Here is a 22678-nt window from a genome sequence, read left to right on the forward strand (position 1 = left end):
GGATTACAGGCATGAGCCACTGTGCCCCTCATTTGTGACCTGTCAATATAAATATGCTCAGTAGTGGGGGGAGGGGCGGGGGGTGAAAAAGGAAATATGTTTAATATTAAGACTTTGGCCTCTTAGTGTAAACTGATACTCAAAAATTTCTTCATAGAACATTTGCTTCTTTGCTTGATCATTTTTCTAATTCTGTACGTCTGAAATGCCCAGAATTTGAGTTGTTGTTATAGTCTATTAACATAGAACTTTGGAGTAATAAGATGGGAATTTGTCTGCCTTTTGCCAAGACAAGCATTCATAATCTAACACAGTATTGTTGCCACGAGTATGAGTATGTGATAGACTGTTGAGAATAAACAAAGCAGGCGCAGTTGGTCAGTCCTAAGATAAAGGAGATGTTTTTTCTTATATGTTTGTGCATTAAAAAAAAAAAAAATCTTGAATCTGACCAATGATTTTTTTTTTCCTTGTAAGAAAATTTAACAAATGTTTGGTAAGCTTCTGGAATCTAAATTTGAAATTATACATTTGTCATTTTCTTTAAACATTTCTTCACCTTAACTTTGATTATGGAGAAATCACTATCCTCTGCTGTATTTTTTTTTTTTTTTTTTTTTTTTCTGTGCCAGGCTGGAGTGCAGTGGTGCAATCTTGGCTCACTGCAACCTCCGCCTCCGGGGTTCAAGTGATTCTCCTGCCTCAGCCTCCCGAGTAGCTGGGACTATAGGCACGTGCCACCACACCCAGCTAATTTTCGTGTTTTTGGTAGAGACACGGTTTCACCACGTTGGCCATGGCCAGGATGGTCTTGATCTCTTGACCTTGTGATCCACCTGCCTCAGCCTCCCACAGTGCTGGGATTACAGGCATGAGCCACCGTGCCCGGCCTGTCCTCTGCTGTTTTCTGAGCTTATGTTAAAATTATAACTCAATCACCAGTCTTTATAAATTTGCTTTTTTATATTTAAACCAAACCTAATGTTAATTGTGATGTTATTCTCACCTGATTTGAATCATTGGATTCAATTAAATAAGTTTAATTATCATTAAATAATTCTAAGAGAAATAACGTCTATTCGGATGGCGGGAATTTTCTTTCTACATGCAGCCCCATTCTGAATGAATGAAATCAAATCATGTGAAGATCAGGGTCCTAGAGTAACTTAATATTTTGTACATTGGTTATTTGACTTCTCGTTTTTATATTACATGTTATATCAGGGGAGGGGGAATAAAAGAAATACAAAAATTGCAGAGGTATTTGGAATGTACCTATTTGTTAATTCTATTTGTCATTTCTTTTGTTTCATCTTTTGAGTAATAAACTGCTTGGAAAAGTTTCTGTTCTTTAGCTGATTTTTTTTTAGCTATAAAAATGTATTTGGAAAGCTCATAAATTTCAGGATTGAAAAGATAATTGAAAGTTAAAAAAAAAAAAGCTAATTCATTGAAGTAATAACCAAATAATTTTCAATCTTGATTCAACTGTGATTCAAATCTTATACCATTTGCTCACTTCTATGAATTTTATGTATAAAATTTTTTGAGTCAGAGATTTTTTTTCTTGATTAATTGGATGTATTTTCACAGAATTTCTCATGTTAGTTTTCTTCCTTTTAGAGTTGATCTCTCTAATGTATTAGATCTTCATGCCTTTGATAGTCTCTCTGGAATAAGGTATGTTTTGTATAATTTGCTTACTTTTACTGTTATGTACCTTTTTTTCCCATAGTTAATGGGAATGATTTGCACAATTGCATCCTTGATTTAAGCTTCCTGCCATTCCTTTGGCGTGCAAGACCATTCTTAATGAGATGTGTTCTTGGAAGTTTTACTGATTGGTTGTTTGGAAATCATACTGCATTTCCCTGTAGAAATTATAGTGTAAATGATAGTTAACTTTAGAGGCTAATCGTTAACACTTCTACACTAAACACTATGTATAACACTCTTTCCATGAGAAAATGCATGAAATACATAGAAAAGTTTAGCTTAGGGTTCTGACACAAATAACTCTCTTCACTTTAATAATGTCTTAGTTTTCTGCCTTCTGTGGGGAATCTTTTTGGTAAGGGAGGGAAGAAAGATTAGTTATTCTTGTGCATCAGTATCTTTTTCTTTTTTTATTATAGTCTGAACATCTAACATGAGATCTGCCCTCTTAATAATTTTTTAAGTGTACAGTACAGTATTGCTAACTATGGGCATGAGGATGTGCAGCAGATCTCTGGAACGTTTCGCTCTTTATAACTGAAGCTGTATACCCCTTGAATAGCAGCTTCCCATTTCCCTATCTTTGTAGCCCCTGGCATCCACAATTCTACACTCTTTCTGTGGGGTTGACTATTTTAATTACCTGACACAAGTGGAGTCATGCATTATTTGTCTTTCTGTGACTGGTTTATTTCACATAGCATAAAGTCATCAAGGTTCATCCATGTTTTTGCATATGGCAAGGTTTCCTTTTTAAGGCTGAATAATATTCCATTTTCTACATATACCACATTTACTTTATCCCTTTTTCTGTTAGTGGACATTTAACTTGTTCTCACAGCTTGGCTATTGCAAATAATGCTGCAATGAATATCTCATAAGTCTCATATATGTCCATATAAGATCATGAACATGGGCATCTCTCTGGGCATTTTGAATTGGTGGGGCAGGTTTGCTTAAGGGTAGGCATGGTGGGTGGCTTTATACTTGAGACTTCTAATTCTCATTCCTATATGTATTTCTTTTCTTTTTTATTTATTTATTTTTTTGAGATGGGGTTCTCTGTCACCCAGGCTGGAGTGCAGTGGCACAAACATAGCTTACTGCAGCCTCGACCTCCTGGGCTCAAGCAATTCTCCCATCTCAGCCTCCCGAGTAGCTGGGACCACAGGCATGTGTCACCATGCTTGACTGTTTTTCTTTTTAATTTTCTGTAAGCATGGGATCTTACTATATTGCCTAGGCTGGTCTCAAACTCCTGGGCTCAAGTGGTCCTCCTGCCTCAGCCTCCCAAAGTGCTGGGATTACATGTGTGGGCCATCACACCCAGCCTTATATATATATTTCTAATTTTGCCTTAGCCATGCCCTTAAAAGCTAATTCTATTTTCAACTAGTTTTTTTTTTTTTTCACCTTCAGTCTGTAGTATTGTTCACATTTTGAAAACAATACCTACAGTAACCTGTGAGGTAGGACACGATAGTGTTTTATTGGACCCCTTTTACTTTATAAATCGGAAAAATTAAATTTGCATGTAGTTTGTAGAAAAAAAAAGAAAGAAAGAAAGAAAAAAGAAAGTGATTGAGATTATTTCAGCAACCAGAAGTCTGGGATAGGCAGGGCGGTTATTCCTCCTTCTCAGTTTGGAAACTGAAGCTCGGAGGGTAAACTTGTCAGTGACAGTGTTATTCAAGAAGTTGTCTTCAGCTGAGAGAGATGTTTTTCACCTGTAGCTCTGGTATTGGAGCAGTACCTTTTTAGACTAAACAAATTATGGCTAAAATTATAAAGGTATTTTCGGGGTACCTGGAAAAAATCAGCATTTTGCTTTTCTAGTTCCTGTTAGTAGGAAGGCAGAAAAGTTTGGTGTCGCTGAATTACATGTGAGTTATTTCTATTTTTCTAAAAATTCTTATAAATTATGTAAGGTAAAAATGACCACTTGTTGTTTTATGGTAAATATCGTTATATCCTTTCAAGCCACTGCTGTACAAAGTTGTGAAATCTCCCTGAGCCTTTTTCCCTCATGTCAGCTTCAGGTGTCCAGTATCACTTATGCTTGATAATGATTGTATGAAAATCATTCAGAATTATGCTATGTTTTTTCATATGAAACTTTTGTTTTACTAATTTTGAAATGACTCTTCTTCCATTAAACTAATACAGCCCTAAGCGTAAATTTGGCTTGTTCATTTAAAAATGGTCCTTTTTTCCCATCTTAGTTCTGGCTTTACTAGGGAGATGGATTGGCTGAGGTTGTCATCTAATTCTGGGAGCTTAAGAGCCTTTGTCTTTTGCTACCCATTTCTGAAATAACCAGAAGACTAGTCCATCCTAACTTTTCTCTTGATGATCCTTTTCTTCTTTTTACTTCAAGGCTCCAGCCCTTCACTTGGCTATCAGTGCTCTTTCACTAGTTAGCCATGATCCCTTTCATCCTCCACATCTGGATTAGAACTACTAATTTGATGCTGTGGGCAGTTTTGATAGTTACAGATCCTGTGATACATTTAAATATGTTTACGAGGGGAAAAAATGAAACAATACTGCATGAAATTTGCCTTTCTTTTTTTTTTTTTCCTTGGAGACAGAGTCTGGGTCTATTGCCCATGTTAGAGTGCAGTGGTGCGACGTCGGCACACTGTACCCTCTGCCTCCTGGGCTTAAACCATCTTCCCACCTCAGACTCCTGAGTAGCTGGGACTATAGGCACGCACTGCCACGCCTGGCTAATTTTTTACTTTGGTAGAGAATGGGGTTTTGCCATGTTGCTGAAGCTGATCTTAAACTCCTGGACTCAAGTGATCTGCCCACATCAGCCTCCCAAAGTAACGGGATTATAGTCATGAGCCACCACACTTGGCCTTTTCTTTTTTTTATATTTATTTAATTATTTTATTTTATTGAGACAGAGTCTCACTCTTGACACCTGGGCTGGAGTGCAGTGGCTGTCATGGCTCTCTGCAGTCCTGAACTCCTGGACTCAAGTGATCCTCCTATCAGCCTCCTGAGTAGCTGGACTACAGGCTTGCACCACCATGCCTGGCTACTTTTTTTATTTTTACTTTTTTGTAGAGACAAGCTCTCGCTATGTTGCTCAGGCTCATCTTGAACTCCTGGCCTCAAATGATCCTCCTACTTGGCCTCTCAAAGTGCTGGGATTATAAGCCTGAGCCACTGAACCCAGCACAATTTGCCTTTCTTAAACTAATTTATCTCTGTTCGGTCCAAGAGCTTGCAAGTTGGTTGTCATTTAATATGTTAAACACTGAAATATTTTTTAGTTGAAATTTTATTTTTTCCCTTTACATATTGTATCTTTTAGCGCTTTATTTCACTAATAAGAATTAGAGTATGAAATAATTTCTCACCTTGATATTCAGTATATCAATTTTTGTTTTTCCTTTCTACTTCTATCTTTTGCTGTAATTTGCTGTAATACAGGTACTTTCATTAAGGCATCCAGTTCTTTATATCATTCCATATTTTTACTTGGGAGAAATAGAAATGTTGCTAATTCCATCTTACTGACAATACCTAAATTATTGTTTCTTATAGAACATAATGGGTTAAATATATAAAACGCTAAACTCTTTGAGATTTTTTACATTTTATGTGTACAGAATTTACATTTTATGTGTGCAGAGACGCAAATTGTTATAAGATTACAAGTTAATGTGTAAGATGATTTCAGATTCGTGAATTTCAGGTTGTGGTAGCTTATGCTTATCCACTAGATTAGTCTTTTAAAAATGTTTATGACAGGGAAAAAATAGAGGGCATGAAATTCTGAGACTTACTGGGAGCTAAACTTAAGATGCTCGTTGTTAGATTTTTTTTTTTTTTTTTTTTTTTGCTGCATAGGAAGTTTTAGGCAGTCATTGTCCAACAACATTAAATACTGAACATATGGGAAAAGCATATGATTTTTCAAAATGTTTTTCTAAAGTAATCTCATTCTACACTTAAGAGCAGTTATAATGCTTTAGTGACACTTGAAGTAGCTATTTAATGTGATCTCACCACTATAGAGAAGGCCGTTGCATGACTTTTTTGTGTGTGCTTAGCTGCTAAACAGGAGAATCTTTTCCTGAGCAACCAGCTGGGAAGGATTTAATTTGACATTCTCCCTACTAGGACCCCCCAAAGAGACTCATTCCCTCCAATAGTTCCTATAAGTTCTTTCTCTTTCCTAAACTTGCTGTTACTAATTTACCCCTCACTGTTCTTCAAGGCAAAACATCTGCAAGGTTTTAAGTCCTTTCTTCCTCCTGTCCTGTCCCCATCAGTGTTGAAATGTATGCTACAGTTGTTATGGTTGTAATTTGTTAAGCCATATTGATCTTCTTGTGCTTTTCATATCAGAACAATGCATTTTTAACATTCTGACTTTCTTTTTCTCTCAACTGGTAACTGACTATATAGAAAATTTATGAATACTATTTGTTTTTTAAATAAGTTCAGGGGAAAACATTGATAAAGGAAAATTTATCCTTTAACTTTCTTTAGGTGCCAGCATTATTTGCACATTAGGAAGCAGGAGAAAATTAAGGAACTCTGAGCAATACTAGAATGGTTTTATATATATATATATATTTAAGCTTGTATTAAACCTGTTGGAATGGTAAAGAAATCTACTGACATATTTAACCACACAAAATAGTGTTGCTAAAAGATTAATTTTTTCTTTATTGTGTGCATATGTATATATATGAATGTGTGTTTTTTTAAAAGAAATTTTTAAAAAACTTAATCTTCCAGCTTTTCTCTATTGGAATTTGTGAACAACATGTAAAATTGGAATTACAGAATAGTAAAATAGTCAGTTATGGAAAGTCACTTCATTATCCTTGTGTCACTAAATAACGTATAAAGTTAAATCAGAAGTGTATTCATCTCTGAATTTCTAATCAGTGGTTTTTAGTTTGCAGAAAAAACTTCAGCATGTGCCAGGAACACAACCTCACCTTGATCAGGTAAAAAAAAAAAAAAAAAAAAAATCTAAATCCAAAATTCCTAATGAATGTTTTTAAAGGACCTCTTTAACTAAATTGGCTATGTTTAGGACTATTTTATTGTAAACTTTTTCTAAAATGGTGTTTTTGAACTATGTTGATAATTTTTGGAATCTTAAATGCTTTTGACATAGTCTAATTCAATTTCTTAACACATAATAGGAATTCATCAAACCAGATTTGTTTTAGAATCTGAGGAAATCATGCTTTCTAGCCTTTAAATTCTGTAGATTACTTAGCATATTGATTAGTTCTGATAGGGATTACTCCTTAAAAGCAGCCTGGGGGTTCTATAGGCAGTCTGTTTTTAAGTATGTTGAATTGTTTAAGGAAAGGTCTGATATAAGCATGGCTTATTTAAATAAAAATTGACTTTGAGTTTCACCTTCAGGTGAAACCAGCTGGGCACTGTAAATTTGAACTTCTGAAGATGTTTTTAATGCTCTAAAATTAATCCTTAAGGTAAATATCTAAGATGCTAGGAACAAATTAAATATAATTTTACCGTACTTGTGTTTCTGTTAAGCAGATCATAGATCGTAGAGCTTTAGGATAACTTCTTTGTTCCACTTAAAACCCTGAGGGGTGGAGTGGGGGATGTGTAAGTGAGCAGTGTGCCTAGTCTTCCTTCCTCTGTCTCCAAGTGATCACTCAGTTTTTGAATTGCTGTTGGTTGTAATAGGGCCAAGATAACAGCTACTTGCATTTGTATTCATTTTGGTTCATATTTATGAGCAGGTTTACTACTATGTTTGTGACACCTTTCCCTGTGAAACTTTTGTTAATAGGATATTCCTCTTCTCTTCTCTTTAAAATGAATAAATGAGAGAAATACAAGTCCTTGGAGATAGAATTTATGGTTAAAAAAAAAAAACAAACCCAGTTCTTTATGATAGTCGATATCTGTCATATAGATGAACATGAAGCACATTTGAGCTTCTGGGTAAAGAACATGATGCCAAGAATCATAGGGATGAAAAGATGAAGAAAATGCAGTACTCACTTACCATGAACATTTGGAGCGGCCAGTGTCTCCACCCGTAGAATCTCGAATGAACCGCTATTGTGGCAGTTATGATGCCTTGTACTTTGGTTGAAATGCTTTTGCCTTGCATTAGTCTATAAATTCCTTAAATGTAAAATCTTTATTGCTTAGGACAGGGCTTGGTGGATACTCAGTGAATATTTGTTAAACGAATGAAAAGCTGTGTTTCTCAAATGGCGTGTAAGTCAGAATCACATGTGGAGCTTTTTAAAAAAAATACGATAACTCAGTAGTTCTCACCCCTCAATCTCCAGGATTGGGACTTGGGTATGTGTATATTAATGTATATTTTTAATGTTTTATTTGGAAGATTTCAAGGATATAAAAGAGTAAACAGAATAGTAAAGTAAACCCCTTCTGTGCATCACCCAGTTTAAATGGCATCAACATTTAGCTGGTTTTATTTCACCTATCCTCCCAACATTTCTTTTGCCTGGAGTATTTAAAAAAACAAATGTTTTTTTAATAGAAAATTTCAAACGTGCATAAGAGTAGAATAGTATAATGAGCCTGTATGTACCTGTTGCCCTTGCTGGAGTGTATGAAAGCAAATTCCAGACATTATATCATTTTACTACTAAATAGGGCATGTCTGTATTTTTGAAGCCTCTGTAGGAGATTCTGATGCACTGTCCTGCTTTAGATAATATAAACATAGGGAAAAATAGTATCACAGGCAAAGGGCTATGGGATTCAGAGGCATGAACAATTTCGTTTGGTTCAGTGGATCTGAGGTGTAAGGGAGAAAATGTATCTTTTCCTCGCCTATCACTAGATTAATGGCTGAGATCTCTCTAACAGAAGACCAACTATCAAGAGAAATTTCAACATACCAATTTAGTAAGTTTTACTTGACACAGGAGCCTTCATAAAACATACCTATGTATGTTTTATGCTAGTTACGATATGGAAGAGGATAGTAATGGAGAAGCATAATTAGATAAAACAGTATGATCTAATAATAATAAACTGGGAAGAACTTAGCAAGGCCTGTTTGCTCAGATTTTTCTCTGTGACCCTTCACATTCAGACTTAAGGATGTTCTTTTCCTCTGTGTATAGAGAGGGCACCTCTTAAATGAGGGTCTTATAACCTGCATCAGCGGAAGGTCAGAAAATCTTTCCTAGGTTTTATGACCTGCTTCAGGAGAGAAAGTGAGAGTGACCTTCCTGGTTCTGCCATTTTCTCAAATACTGAGGTGCCATATTTTGGAATAGCATGTCCTGAACCCCATCAAATGCTCCATGAAGATAGTTTTTTGTTTGTTTGTTTTGGTTTGGTTTATTTCTTTGCATACAGTAAAGCATGCAAATGTGTAATTTTAGTGTACAATTCAATGTTTGGATTTTTTTTTTTTTTGAGACATAGTCTTACTCCGGCTGGAGTCTCACCCAGGCTGGAGTGCAGTGGTGCGACCTTGGCTCACTGCAACCTCCTCCTTCTAGGTTCAAGCAATTCTTATGCCTCAGCCTCCCGAGTAGCTGGGATTACAGGCATGCACCAACCATGCCCGGCTAATTCTTTTTTTTTTTTTTAGTAGAGATGGGGTTTCACCATGTTGGCCAAGCTGGTCTCAAACTCCTGGCTTCAGGTGATCCACCCACTTCGGCCTCCCAAAGGGCTAGGATTACAGGTGTGAGCCACTGTGCCCGGCCTCAATGTATTTTTAAGTATATTTGTACCTATATATCTGTCTATATGCACATTTAAACACATATCCTTCTAACTCCCACTGAAATCAAGATATAAAAGATATCCAAAATTATAAAGAGCTCTTTTTTGCCCCTTCCCAGTCAAAGAAGGGGGGTTAAGTGCTAGTCTGACTTACTTAACAGAAAATAGCCTTGAACTGGTAGGATTTTTTTGACAGGAAGAAGTAAGGAAAAGAGCAATATGGATGTTTAAAAATGTGAAGGTGAGAATCTTACAGATGAGTAGGTCTCTGGTACAGAAGTCTTAGTGGAGAGTTGGTACTGGAATCCCGGTCTAAGGTATTAGGTTTTAATTTGCTAGACAAAGAGAACTCAAGCTCTGCTGTCTAGGAGTGTTATATAAGCTAGATTGGACTTTAGAGTCAGGAGACCATGTGGGAAGATACTGTATGATGAAGGCCTAAAACATGTTGGTTACAATTAGACTAGAAATGGGATAAATCCAGAGCTGTTTCACTGGTAGACTTGCCTGAATATCCTGTCTGACTGAGGATGGATCAGAAAGAAACGAAGCGGTGATGGGAAACAAGCCTAGATTGACTAGAGAAACCTAGAAATAGAAAAATTGGGAAGGCAAAGTGATTTGGATGATAATGCCATATATTCAGTTGTCCCTGGTGGCCAGATATTATAGTATAGATATTATACAGGCAAAGAAGAACAGAGGGCTAGAGTGTGAAGGTACAGATTTTGAGTTTAAGCACATTAGGGGGCTTAGTGTTCTGGATGAAGAAAACATATAGAAGTTATTGCATATTAGGTATTATTGTTTGCAAAAGAGTAGAAAATGGAGAAATAACCCAGTGGGTTAAAGAAGAAGCAGACTAAATAAACAAACCTGAGTAAATTGTTCTTAAATTTTATTTTAGAGACAATTCCTTATTTTGCTTTAGTTTTCTGAATTATTGCCTCACTTTTCTGTTTCTTTCTGTGTCCGTATACATGGAAAAAGGAATTAATTTTAGATTCAAAACAAAAACTGGAAAAAAAAGTCTGCAATGGGTAATACCTAGGACATAGTATGTATGTGTTATTAAGGCTCTATCCCTGATTTTTTAATGCAGTTATCTATTTTTCATGGATTCTTTGTTTATTCCCCATAAGGAACACCTACCTGGGTTTGGAGAGTGGGAAGGTGAATGAGAAAACCCAAGTGACAAATAATGTTTAGTTTATTATTAGAACCAACTATGAGTTGTGACCCTTATCTTCTGCACTGGGAATTATAGATTTTTTTTTTAATTTTTCACATTGGAAATGTGAAAATAGTTTATTGGTGTAGGAAAACATCTAGTTCCAAAATATAGATCACCCTTCTTGAGCCCCATGATGCATTATCTTAATTTTTAAAGCCTTTTTTGCCTCATACTGGAGTTTATTGTACCTCTTAAAAATAGTAAGTCACATGCTTAACCTGACAAAAGCGAAAATCGTTATAAAAATCTTTAGGCTGGGTGTGGTGGCTCATACTTGTAATCCTAGCACTTTGACAGGCCAAGGTGGGTGGATGGCTTAAAAACCCAGGAGTTGTAGACCAGCCTGGGCAACATAGTGGAACCCCTTTTCTACAAGAAATACAAAAAATTAGCCAGGCATGGTGGCATGTACCTGTAATCCCAGCTACTCAAGAGGCTGAAGTGGTAGGATTGCTTTAGCCTGGGAGTTCAAAGCTGCAGTGAGCCATGATCGTGCCACTGTACTCCAGCCTGGGCAACAGAGTGAGACCCCATCTCAAAAAAAAAAAATTATTAAATTAAAATCTTTAACAATAAATTTATTTTGAGTCGTATTTTGAGACATTCTTAATATAGTTTTCCAACTTGCATTAAAATACATTTTAAACATTTTTGAAGACTAAATTTCTTTTTTTTAAACTGACAGTTAATGTTTCATTTGACAACCTTTTGCTGTATATTTTTATGTGGACTTTTAGTTGTTGTAGTGATTTCTTTAATGAAGAAAGAAAATAATTGTCATTTAAAAATGCATATTATTATTACCTTAAGCTATAAAAATAATTTAAAAATAGAGTATGTTTATTAAGATTTGAAAATAAGTATAGCCATGCACTGCATAACAGCGTTTTAGTCAGACTGTGTAAGATTACGATGGAGCTGAAAAATTCCTGTCACACAAATACTTACCATTGTGTTATTATTTCCATACACTTCTCAGTACAGTAAAATGTATGCTGTACAGGTTTGTAGCCTAGGAGCAATAGGCTATATACAGCATAGCTTAGGTGTGTAGTAGGTTATACCATCCAGGTTTGGGTAAGTACACTATCATGTTTGTATAACAACAAAATCGCCCAACAACTCATTTCTCTTTATGTATCCATGACTGTATATTTTTTATTGTGGTAAAAAACACTTAACATGAGACCTACCTTCTTCACAAATTTTTAAGGGTACAATACAGTATCGTTAACTGTATGTACATTGTTATACAACAACAGATCTCTAGAACTTTTTCATCTTGCATGACTAAAATTATACCCATTGAATGGCACCTCCTCATTTTCGTCTCCCTCTAGCCCCTGGTAACCACCATTTTACTTTCTGATTTGGTGAGTTTTACTGTTTTAGACACCTGATATTAGTGAATTCATGCAATATTTGTCCTTCTGTGAGTGGCTTATTTCACTTAGTGTAATGTCCTCGAGATTCATCCATGTTGTAGCATATGACAGGATGTTTTTAAGGATACATAATATTTGGTTGTATATATATTGCCACATTTATTTTATCCATTCAACTGTCCTGAACATTTAGGTGGTTGTTAGTGTCTTGACTGTTGTGACAAAATAAGTACTTTTAAAAGTCTCACATTTGCAAGTTCAATTTGAACCTTTTTTTAGTTTACTTGTACTTCTCATATCAAGCAAGAAAGCACTTTTCTGCTTTTCCTATTACTAGTAACAGTGGAGATTAAATATCTCATATGTTTTGGGGCGTTCTAGAGCCCCACACATCACCTGTTCCTTTCCATACTGCCACAACTGACACTCTCTGGAAAGTGCCACCTCCCGGCAGCAAGCCAACTGGCACAAAAATAGCGCATTAAACCAGCAAAGCTAAGAACCCTCATAGAGTCCATTTCACCCTCGTACGACCTCCACTGGAACAGGTACTAGTATCCACGGCTGAGAGACCCACAGATGGTTCATATTTCCTGACTGTGCAGACTACCCCCCAGTACCAGCCTGGAGCCTGGTAGACTTGCTGGGTGACTAGATCCAGAAGAGAGATAGTAATGACTACAGCTCGGCTCTCAGGAAGCCACATCCATAGGAAAAGGGGGAGAGTACTACATCAAGGGAACACCCTGTGGGACAAAAGAATCTGAACAACAACCTTCAGCCCTAGACCTTCTCTGTGACAGAGCCTACCCAAATGAGAAGGAACCAGAAAACCAACCCTAGTAGTATGACAAAACAAGGTTCTTTAACACTCCCCAAAAAAATCACACTAGCTCACCAGCAATGGATCCAAACTAAGAAGAAATCCCTGATTTACTTGAAAAAGAATTTACTAGGTTAGTTGTTAAGCTAAGGCACCAGAGAAAGGTGAAGCCTAGTGTAAGGATATCAAAAAAATGATACAAGAAGTGAAGGGAGAAATATTCAATGAACTAGATAGTATAAATAAAAAACAATCAAAACTTTAGGAAATAATGGACACACTTACAGAAATATAAAATGCTCTGGAAAGTCTTAGCAATAGAATTGAACAAGTAGAAGAAAGAAATTCAGAACCTGAAGACAAGGTCTTCTAATTAACCCAATTCAATAAAGACAAATAAAAAAGAATAAGAAAATACGAACAAAGCCTTCAAGAAATCTGGGATCACGTTAAATGACCAAACCTAAGAATAACCGGCGTTCCTGAGGAAGAATAGAAATCTAAAAGTTTGTAAAATGTACTTGGGGGAATAATTGAGGAAAACTTCCCCAGCCTTGCTAGAGACCTAGGTATCCAAATACAAGAAGAACAAAAAACACCTGGAAATTCATCACAAAAAGATCATTGCGTAGGCATATAGTCATCAGGTTATCTAAGATGAAAGAAAGAGCTGTGAAACAAAAGTGCCAGGTAACCTATAAAGGAAAACCTATCAGATTAACAGCACATTTCTCAGCAGAAACCCTGCAAGCTAGAAGGGATTGGAGCCCTGTCTTCAGCCTCCTCAAACAAAACAATTATCAGCCAAGAATTTTGTGTTCAGCAAAACTAAGCTTCATATATGAAGGCAAGATACAGCTTTTTCAGACAAACACAATTCACCACTACCAAGCCACCAGTACAAGAATGCTAAAAGGAGCTCTAAATCTTGAAACAAATACTGGAAACACATCAAAACAGAACCTCTTTAAAGCATAAATATCACAGGACCTAGAAAACAAAAATACAATTAAATAAACAAAAACAAAAACCAAAAAAACAAGGTATGCAGGCAACAAATAGCATGATGAATAGAATGGTACCTCACATCTCAATACTAACATTGAATATAAATGGCCTAAATGCTCCACTTAACAGATACAGAATTGCAGAATGGGTAAGAATTCACCAACCACCTATTGCCTTCAAGAGTCTCATAAAGATTCACGTAAACTTAAGGTAAAGGGGTGGACCAAGACATTTCATGCAAATGGACATCAAATGTGAGCAGGAGTAGCTATTCTTATATTAGACAAAACAAACTTTAAAGATAAAAACAGCAGTTTAAAAAGACAAAGAGGGACATTATATAATGATAAAAGGCCTTGTCCAACAGGAAAGTATCACAGTCCTAAACATATATGCACCTAACACTGGAGCTCCCAAATTTATGGAAGAATTACTAATAGACCTAAGAAATGAGACAGACAACAACACAATAATAGTGAGGGATTTTAATACTCCACTGACAGCACTGGACAGGTCATGAAGACAAAGTCAACAAAGAAACCGTGGATTTAAACTATACTTTGGAACAAATGGAGTTAAAGGATAGATACAGAATATTCCATCTGACAACCACAGAATATACATTCTGTTCAACAGCACATGAACTTTCTCTAAGATAGACAATATGATAGCCAACAAAATGAGCCTCAATAAATTTTAAGAAAATTGAAATTATATCAAGCACTCTCTCAGACCACAGTGGAATAAAACTGGAAATCAACTCCAAAAGGAACCTTCAAAACCATGCAGATACTTGAAGTAACCTGCTCCTAAATGATCATTGGGTCAAAAATGAAATCAAGATGGAAATTTAAAAGTTCCTCAAACTGAATGACAATAGTGACACAACCTATCAACCTCTGGGATACAGCAAAGGTGGTGCTAAAAGGAAAGTTCATATCTCTAAATGCCTACATCAGAAAGTTGGAAAGAGCACAGACAATCTAAGGTCACACCTCAAGGAACTAGAGAAACAAGAACAAACCCAGCAGAAGAAAGGAAAGAAGATCAGAGCAGAACTAAATGAAATTGACAAAAAACAAAACAAATCCAAAAGATAAATGAAACAAAAAGCTGGTTATTTGAAAAGATAAATAAAATTGATAGACCATTAACAAGATTAGCCAAGAAAAGAAGAGAGAAAATCCAAATAAGCTCAATAAGAAATGAAGCGGGAGATATTACAACGGACACCACAGAAATACAAAAGATATTCAAGGCTACTATGAACACCTTTACGCACATAAACTAGAAAACCTAGAAAAGATGGATAAATTCCTGGAAAGATACAACCCTCCTAGCTTATATCAGGAAGAATTACCCTGAACAGACCAGTAACAAGCAGGGAGATTGAAATGGTAATTAAAAAATTACCAACAAAAAAAATGTGCAGGACTAGACGGATTCACAACAAAATTCCACCAGGTATTCAAAGAATTGGTACCAGTCCTAAAGACACTATTCCACGAGAGAGAGAAAGAAGGAATCCTCCCTAAATCATTCTATGAAGCCAGTATCACCCTAATACCAAAACCAGAAAAGGACATAACCAAAGAAGAAAACCACCGACCAATATCCTTGAACATAGATGCTAAAATCCTTAAGAAAATTCTAGCTGACTGATTCCAACAATGTATCAAAAGGATAATCCACCATGATCAAGGGGTTTCATACCAGGGATGCAGGGATGGTTTAACATACACATACGCATAGTCAAAGCAAGACTAAGCAAAAAGAACAAATCTGGAGGCATCACATTATCTGATTTCAAACTTACACTATAAGGCCGTAGTCACCAAAACAACATGGTACTGTTATAAAAATAGGCACATAGACCAATGGAACAGAATAGAGAACCCAGAAATAAACCCAAATACTTACAGCCAACTGATCTTCAACAAAGCAAACAAAAAGGTAAGGTTTGGAAAGGATACCCTTTTCAACAAATGGTGCTGGGTTAATGGGCTAGCCATGTAGGAGAATGAAACTGGATCCTCATTTTTCATTGTATACAAAAAGCAACTCAAGATAGATTAAAGATTTAAGTCTAATACCTGAAACTAAAAATTCTAAAAGATACCATTGGAAAAATCCTTCTAGACATTGACTTAGGCAAGGATTTCATGAACCCAAAAGGAAATGCAATAGAAACAAAGATAAATAGCTGGGACTTAATTAAACTAAAGAACTTTTGCACAGCAAAAGGAACAGTCAGCAGAGTAAACAGACAACCCACAGAGAAGGAGAAAATCTTTCATTATATATATATATATATATATATATATATATATATATATCTGACAAAGAACAAATATCCAGAATCTACAACAAACTCCAGCAAATCAGCAAGAAAACAAACAATCCCATCAAATAGTGGGCTAAGGACATGAATAGACAATTCTCAAAAGAAGATATACAAATGGCCAATAAACATATGAAAAAATGCTCAACATCACTAATGATCAGGGAAATGCAAATCAAAACCACAGTGTGATACCACCTTATTTCTGCAAGAATGGCCATAATAGTAGATGTTGGCATGGATGTGGTGAACAGGGAACACTTCTACACTGCTGGTGGGAATGTAAACTAGTACAACCACTATAGAAAAAAGATTCCTTAAAGAAAAAAGTATGGCCAGGCCTGGTGGCTCACGCCTGTAATCCCAGCACTTTGGGAGGCTGAGGCGGGCGGGTCACGAGGTCAGAAGATTGAGACCATCCTGACTAACACGGTGAAACCCTGTCTCTACTAAAAATACAAAAAATTAGCCGGGTGTGGTGGCAGGCACCTGTAGTCCCAGCTACTCGGGAGGCTGAGACAGGAGAATGACGTAAACCTGGGAGGCGGAGCTTGCAGTGAGCATAGATTGCACCACAGCCTGGGTGACAGAGCCAGACTCGGTCTCAAAAAAAAAAAAAAGAACTAAAAGTAGAACTACCATTTGATCCAGCAATCCCACTAGTGGGTATCCACCCAGAGGAAAAGAAGTCATTATACGAAAAAGAAACATGCACATGCGTGCTTATAGCAGCACAATTCGCAATTGCAAAAATGTGGAGCCGACCCAAAGGCCCATCAGTCAACGCGTGGATAAAGAAACTGTGGTGTGTGTGTATGTATGTGTGTGTATAGTATGTGTGTGTATATAATATATATTTTATATATACATATACCACAGTTATATGTATATGTGTGTATATATATACACACACACATACATACACACACACACACTGGAATACTCCTCAGCCATAAAAAGGAGTGAATTAATGGCATTTGCAGTGACCTGGGTAAGATTGGAGACTATTATTCTAAGTGAAATAACTCAGGAATGGAAAATCAAACATCGCTATGTTCTCACTCATAAGTGGGAGCTAAGCTATGAGGATGCAAAGGCATAAGAATGACACATTGGACTTTGGGGACTCAGGTGGAAAGAGTGAGAAGGGGATGAGGGATAAAAGACTACAAATTGGGTGCAGTGTATACTGCTCAGGTGATGGGTGTACCAAAATCTCAAATCACCACTAAAGAAGTTAACCACAACCACCTGTTCCCCAATAACCTATGGAAAGAAAGAAATGTCTCATGTTTGTGCTTCAATTAGTCTTTAATACTTACCTTTAGCGATTCTCTGAGTTTGGATTATAAAATAGTTTTGCTCTTTTTGTATTTTCTGTTGTAAGCCTATATGATTATGTAATGGTGAGTAAAATTGCTAGGCCAGATATGCAGTTCTAGGAAGTTATGCAAAGCTGTGCTTCAGTATATTATGTTCTACCTTTTTAAAGTCATTTTGAGCTTGGCTTTTGAGCCTCTGTTTTCCAAGATGGGGTTTATGTTTTTGTAATGTTATGCTTAGCCCTTGTGTATTTTCATCTCTGAGTTTGAAATTTGGGGTTATATTGGCAAAGGGAGGTTTGAGTTTTAATTATGTGACCTGTTAGAGGAAATGTTAAGCTTCTGTTTCTTTAGGGTAGACAGTGAGAGATTTATCAAGATAAAGAAGAAAAATAAATCCTAAAGTTAATATTCAATACATGATGATGTCACCCTTACTAAAGCCAAAGAGGGCATTATCCTATCATTCTCATCACTAAGAACTCTTCTCCTCTTGGCATATGCTTGTTCAGTTAAAGATAAGCCAAGCCTTTCTTTTGTATTTTTTTTTTTAAGAGAACAAATTTACTTTGGTTTTGAGTTTTATTCCTGGCTCTGGGTAGCTTGTTTTTTGACTCTTATTTCCCCCAATTTATAAAATGAAATAGTTATCTTCACTCCCCAGGATTGTTATGAAGAGGAAGTCAAAAGATGAAATGAGGTGACTCAGGCAAAAGTATCTGGCCCTGTGTAGTGAGTACATTGTATGTGTTACATATATTCTTATTGCTGAGAATCCACGAAAGAATGAATTAAATAATGAGGACCCTTTCATCAGGGTTTTTGAGTGGGTTTTTAAAAATACAAAGTAGTAGTTTGTATAAATACTAAACCCATTGGTACCTCTGCAGAATGTAGGAAATGGAGTTGCTAATTCCAAAAAAACAGCACACATGCTGAGGAAAGTATAATACCTAATATATATGGTTTAGGCAATGTAAAATTCCATGAATATGTTCCTTTTCATCTTAACATTTGTGATTTAAAAATACATTGATATGACTATAAAGAATTATTATTGATTATTTCCCTTGATTTACAGAGTATTGTTACAATCACATTTGAAGTACCAGGAAATGCAAAGGAAGAACATCTTAATATATTTATTCAGGTGAATGCAATTTTTAACTGATTAATGATTTATCAATGGTTTTGTTACATAGTTGTTGCTATTAGCAATGGTTGGTCTTATTAAAATATGTCACTTGCTGCAGAATCTCCTGTGGGAAAAGAATGTGAGAAACAAGGACAATCACTGCATGGAGGTCATAAGGCTGAAGGTACAGCTTACTGTTGTAGACTTTCGAACGAAGTCCTTTTCTTGGCTGTTACAAAAACTGGTTTTAAACAGAAACACTGGTTTTAGTACAAATCATCTTTGTCTACTTTCATTTTTCTTTATTATTTTCATGACTGGAAAGGAGCTTTGGAAATCGCTGCATAAGGCATGATTTATTTGCATAGCTTCCTTTAGGGTTGCAGCCAGAACAACCTGTGTGCTTTGAAATGTTACCTTCTGCTCTCTCTGCCCGAGTACAGAGAAGTAATGTTGCAAATCTCACTTCTGCTGAACATTATGCTTCCTGATGCATTTAGCAGACACTAAACATTTGTCATACTCTAAACAAAGTTACAAAGGACTAGAAGAATTCTTGTTCTGCGTTTAGAAACCCACTCACATTACTTGAAATTTGGGTATTTAAGTCATGAACAGTATTTCTTCCAGGAAGCAGTGATTCTAGGTGTATGCTTAACCGTCATCAGTTGAGTGTCTACTCTTGTGTGTTCGCAAGTGTGCACAGTTTTTGATATATTAAGAACATTATTTCAAGTAAGTTAATTTCATCCCCATAGGAGCCAGTTTATCAGATAATTTGTTTCTCATTTCTGCAAATCAATACAAAATGAACTTTTATTCAGATAAATATAATAGTTTTTCTTTATTTCATGATTATTCATTGATTGCAACCCATTTCTAAAACAAATTATTTAATTTAGTATAACCAAAATTCTTTAACTTCTCAACTTTTCCCACTAAAACTGTGAAACATTATATAAAATCTTTAATCAATAGGATATGATATAGATTTCATCATTTTGTTTCAGGTTTTGGTTGTGATAAATAACACTGAAAAACCATCCTAATATATGTACTAACTTTATCATTAGAAAAGGGGATTGTTCAAAAAAAAAATCAATACACAGAAACCTTTTTTGAAAATTAAAAATATTAAGAAACTTTTTGTAATTCACAAATAATTGGAATTAAGTAATTTTCTCAGCTTAACAGTTTGTATTTTTTAAGTGAATATCAATAATTCATTAACATTGATGCTCTATTTCTGCTTTTAAGTTTGAACTGAGGCTGATTAATGTTCAGTCAATTCTCCTTTGAGCAGGGATTGGTGTCAATCAAAGACAAACCACAACAAGTGATTGTCCAGGGTGTCCATGAGCTCTATGATCTGGAGGAGACTCCAGTGAGCTGGAAGGATGACACTGAGAGAACAAATCGATTGGTCCTCATTGGTAAGTCACAAAGGATTAACACTTCTAAAACGAAGTGAAAAATATATTTGAAAGGGATATCACGTGCCACTTAAACAGATTAACCATTCAGGTCCTCTTTTATAACTAAATGAGCTTGTGGTCAATGTTTCGTCTTTATCATGTTATAGCATTCATAAAACCTTCTTAGGACTTTTGTTCTTTTTCAGTTTTAGAAAAGTGATTAATCCAAGCACCAATGTGGTTTTGATATACTTAACTAGAAAGTTAAGGATAGAATTACTCAATTACTATTCTTTTTGTAAATTTCTAAACACCATAAAGCATTTAATGAACTGCAATTGATAGGTGAACTGTGTCGTTTTAATAAGCATAATGTAATCATGTCATATTTCGTTTTGTTTGCAGGCAGGAATTTAGATAAGGATATCCTTAAACAGCTATTTATAGCTACTGTGACAGAAACAGAAAAGCGGTGGACAACACATTTCAAAGAAGATCAAGTTTGTACATAACACTAGACGCATTTATTATCAAAAGGATTGGCTAATAAAAATAAGTTTCTACTGGATATATTTCAAGCATTTATTTATTACTTCAGTTACGAATTCCAATATACTTTAAAATGGTATTTTACAGCATACATAAAATATAGCAAATCAGTATTGTAAAACATTTAACATTCATACAATTATATATAATACCTTTTTTTTTTTAAAAATGGCATTTCACAAAAATATCTTTTGAAATTGACTTTGGAGTTTACATACACTGAATATGAAAGTTTATAACGATGATAAAACTTTCAACATTATCATTTTTTCTTAGAACTTCAGCTGATTGCAGAGATATAATGATTACATTGTTATTAATTTTTTTTAAAACAAGTAAATGTCACCATTTTATTACATGAAATAAAAGGTTATGACTATTATTGATGTTGATATTGGCCACCTGATCACCTGGCTGAAGGAGTGTTTGTCAGATTTCTCCATTGTAAACTTGCTGTTTTCCCCCATTTCATACTGTGCTCTTTGGAAGGAAATCACTATGCAACGTGCACACTAAAAGAATGAGGAGTTGTAGTGTAATTTCTTGGGAGTGGAGTGTCTACATAATTAATTGAAATATTTCTGCAAGGGACAGTTGTTGCTTTTGCTTTATTAGTTCGACCATTTATGTTTATCAGTGTGGACACATGAATATTTTATACTTTGGGTTACAATTTAATACTACTTTATTTTGTTGCTCAAATTATCCCAGCTTTGGCCATTGGGAACTCTTTCCATTTTCTCCTGTTCCCCCTTTGACATACCTCCGTCAATGTGGGTTTTGTGTTTTGTTTTTGAGCGCCTCCTTATTTTTCTCCTTTCATGTTTTAAATAACCCCAATCCCTATAGAAGTTGGCGCTAGGAAAACTAACAATACTCCCTTTCCCAGGTCATCCGATTCCTATGCTGATGGAGGAAATGTGCCTCACATGCCGGGGGCGCTGGGGAGGAGGCATCTGGGATTTTGTGGTTGAATAAGACACCTGGCCTGGCCCTGCTGGAGCTTAGTTTAGTAGGTCACACAAGCAGTCATTGGTAAATTTGGGATACAAACAAATCTGTTAGGCTCAAACCTGTCTGTTATTTGCCCCTCCAAGCTGCATATAAACTGAGGAGCCTTAAAGGATAGAAACTTCAGGCGTAGCGAAGTTTTAAAAAAAGATGATCAAGAAAACTGTTTTCCAGATTTTATCCTGAAGGCACTAGCTACTTTAAGCTATTTTTTTTTATCATATTTTGCGCTTGCAGTTGGCGTTTGATTTCACACTGAACATTCATTGTCATAATTATAGACACTATGTGACAATCAATGGCATAATATTATTTTATGCTGCATTTTTATTAGATGGCACCTCAAAGTTTCCCCAAGTAGGTGGGTTTTAAATTATTAATATATACTGTGGCATAGTATCTTACTTAGTATTTTAATAAGATCCTTATTAATATAACAAATATTAAGTTTTATTCCCCTGTAGTGCTACTTTAGTCTCTGAGCTAATTTTAATGAAGCCAATCTAAAACTCGTGTTACTTCTAAGGATGTCGAGTGAGTGAGTTGAACAATTCTGCTGTCATATTGCCCCTCCCCAGTGCAGATAGTGAATGAGGACCCACTGATTTAAAGGCAACACTACAGCCCCTTCTTGCCTCATTGAAGTCCCAAGTTTTTTTATTAAGGTAAAAGCACTTAATATTGACATTTCTGAAAGAATGAAGAGGCCGGGCGCAGCGGCTCACGCCAGTAATCCCAGCACTTTGGGAGGCCGAGGCGAGCAGATCACGAGGTCAGGAGATCGAGACCATCGTGGCTAACACGGTGAAACCCCGTCTCTCCTAAAAATACAAAAAATTAGCTGGGCATGGTGGCGGGCGCCTGTAGTCCCAGATACTCAGGAGGCTGAGGCAGGAGAATGGCATCAACCCGGGAGGCGGAGCTTGCAGTGAGCTGAGATCGCACCACTGCACTCCAGCCCCGGCCACAGAGCAAGACTCCGTCCTAAATAAATAAATAAATAAA

At 35.9% G+C, this 22678-nt stretch overlaps 1 protein-coding gene across 9 annotated transcripts in view; it reads left to right on the plus strand.

Moving 5' to 3' along the window:
• The window catches only part of LOC112607609 (COBW domain-containing protein 3), a 66557-nt gene extending 45513 nt beyond the window's left edge, over window positions 1–21044 (plus strand). For 6 of the 9 annotated variants that reach the window (XM_025358656.1, XM_025358651.1, XM_025358655.1 and 3 more), the window contains 6 exons: window positions 1624–1680; window positions 6641–6692; window positions 18645–18713; window positions 18817–18882; window positions 20002–20131; window positions 20519–21044. In XM_025358656.1, the coding sequence (XP_025214441.1) occupies window positions 1624–1680; window positions 6641–6692; window positions 18645–18713; window positions 18817–18882; window positions 20002–20131; window positions 20519–20625 (481 nt within the window). In that variant the 3' untranslated portion in view covers window positions 20626–21044. The remainder of the gene's footprint in view (window positions 1–1623; window positions 1681–6640; window positions 6693–18644; window positions 18714–18816; window positions 18883–20001; window positions 20132–20518) is intronic. The other 3 variants (XM_025358649.1, XM_025358654.1, XM_025358653.1) reach the window with 2 other exon arrangements.
• Window positions 21045–22678: the final 1634 nt, after the last annotated feature.

Source organism: Theropithecus gelada, chromosome 15, assembly GCF_003255815.1.
Source record: "Theropithecus gelada isolate Dixy chromosome 15, Tgel_1.0, whole genome shotgun sequence".
NCBI lineage: Eukaryota > Metazoa > Chordata > Mammalia > Primates > Cercopithecidae > Theropithecus > Theropithecus gelada.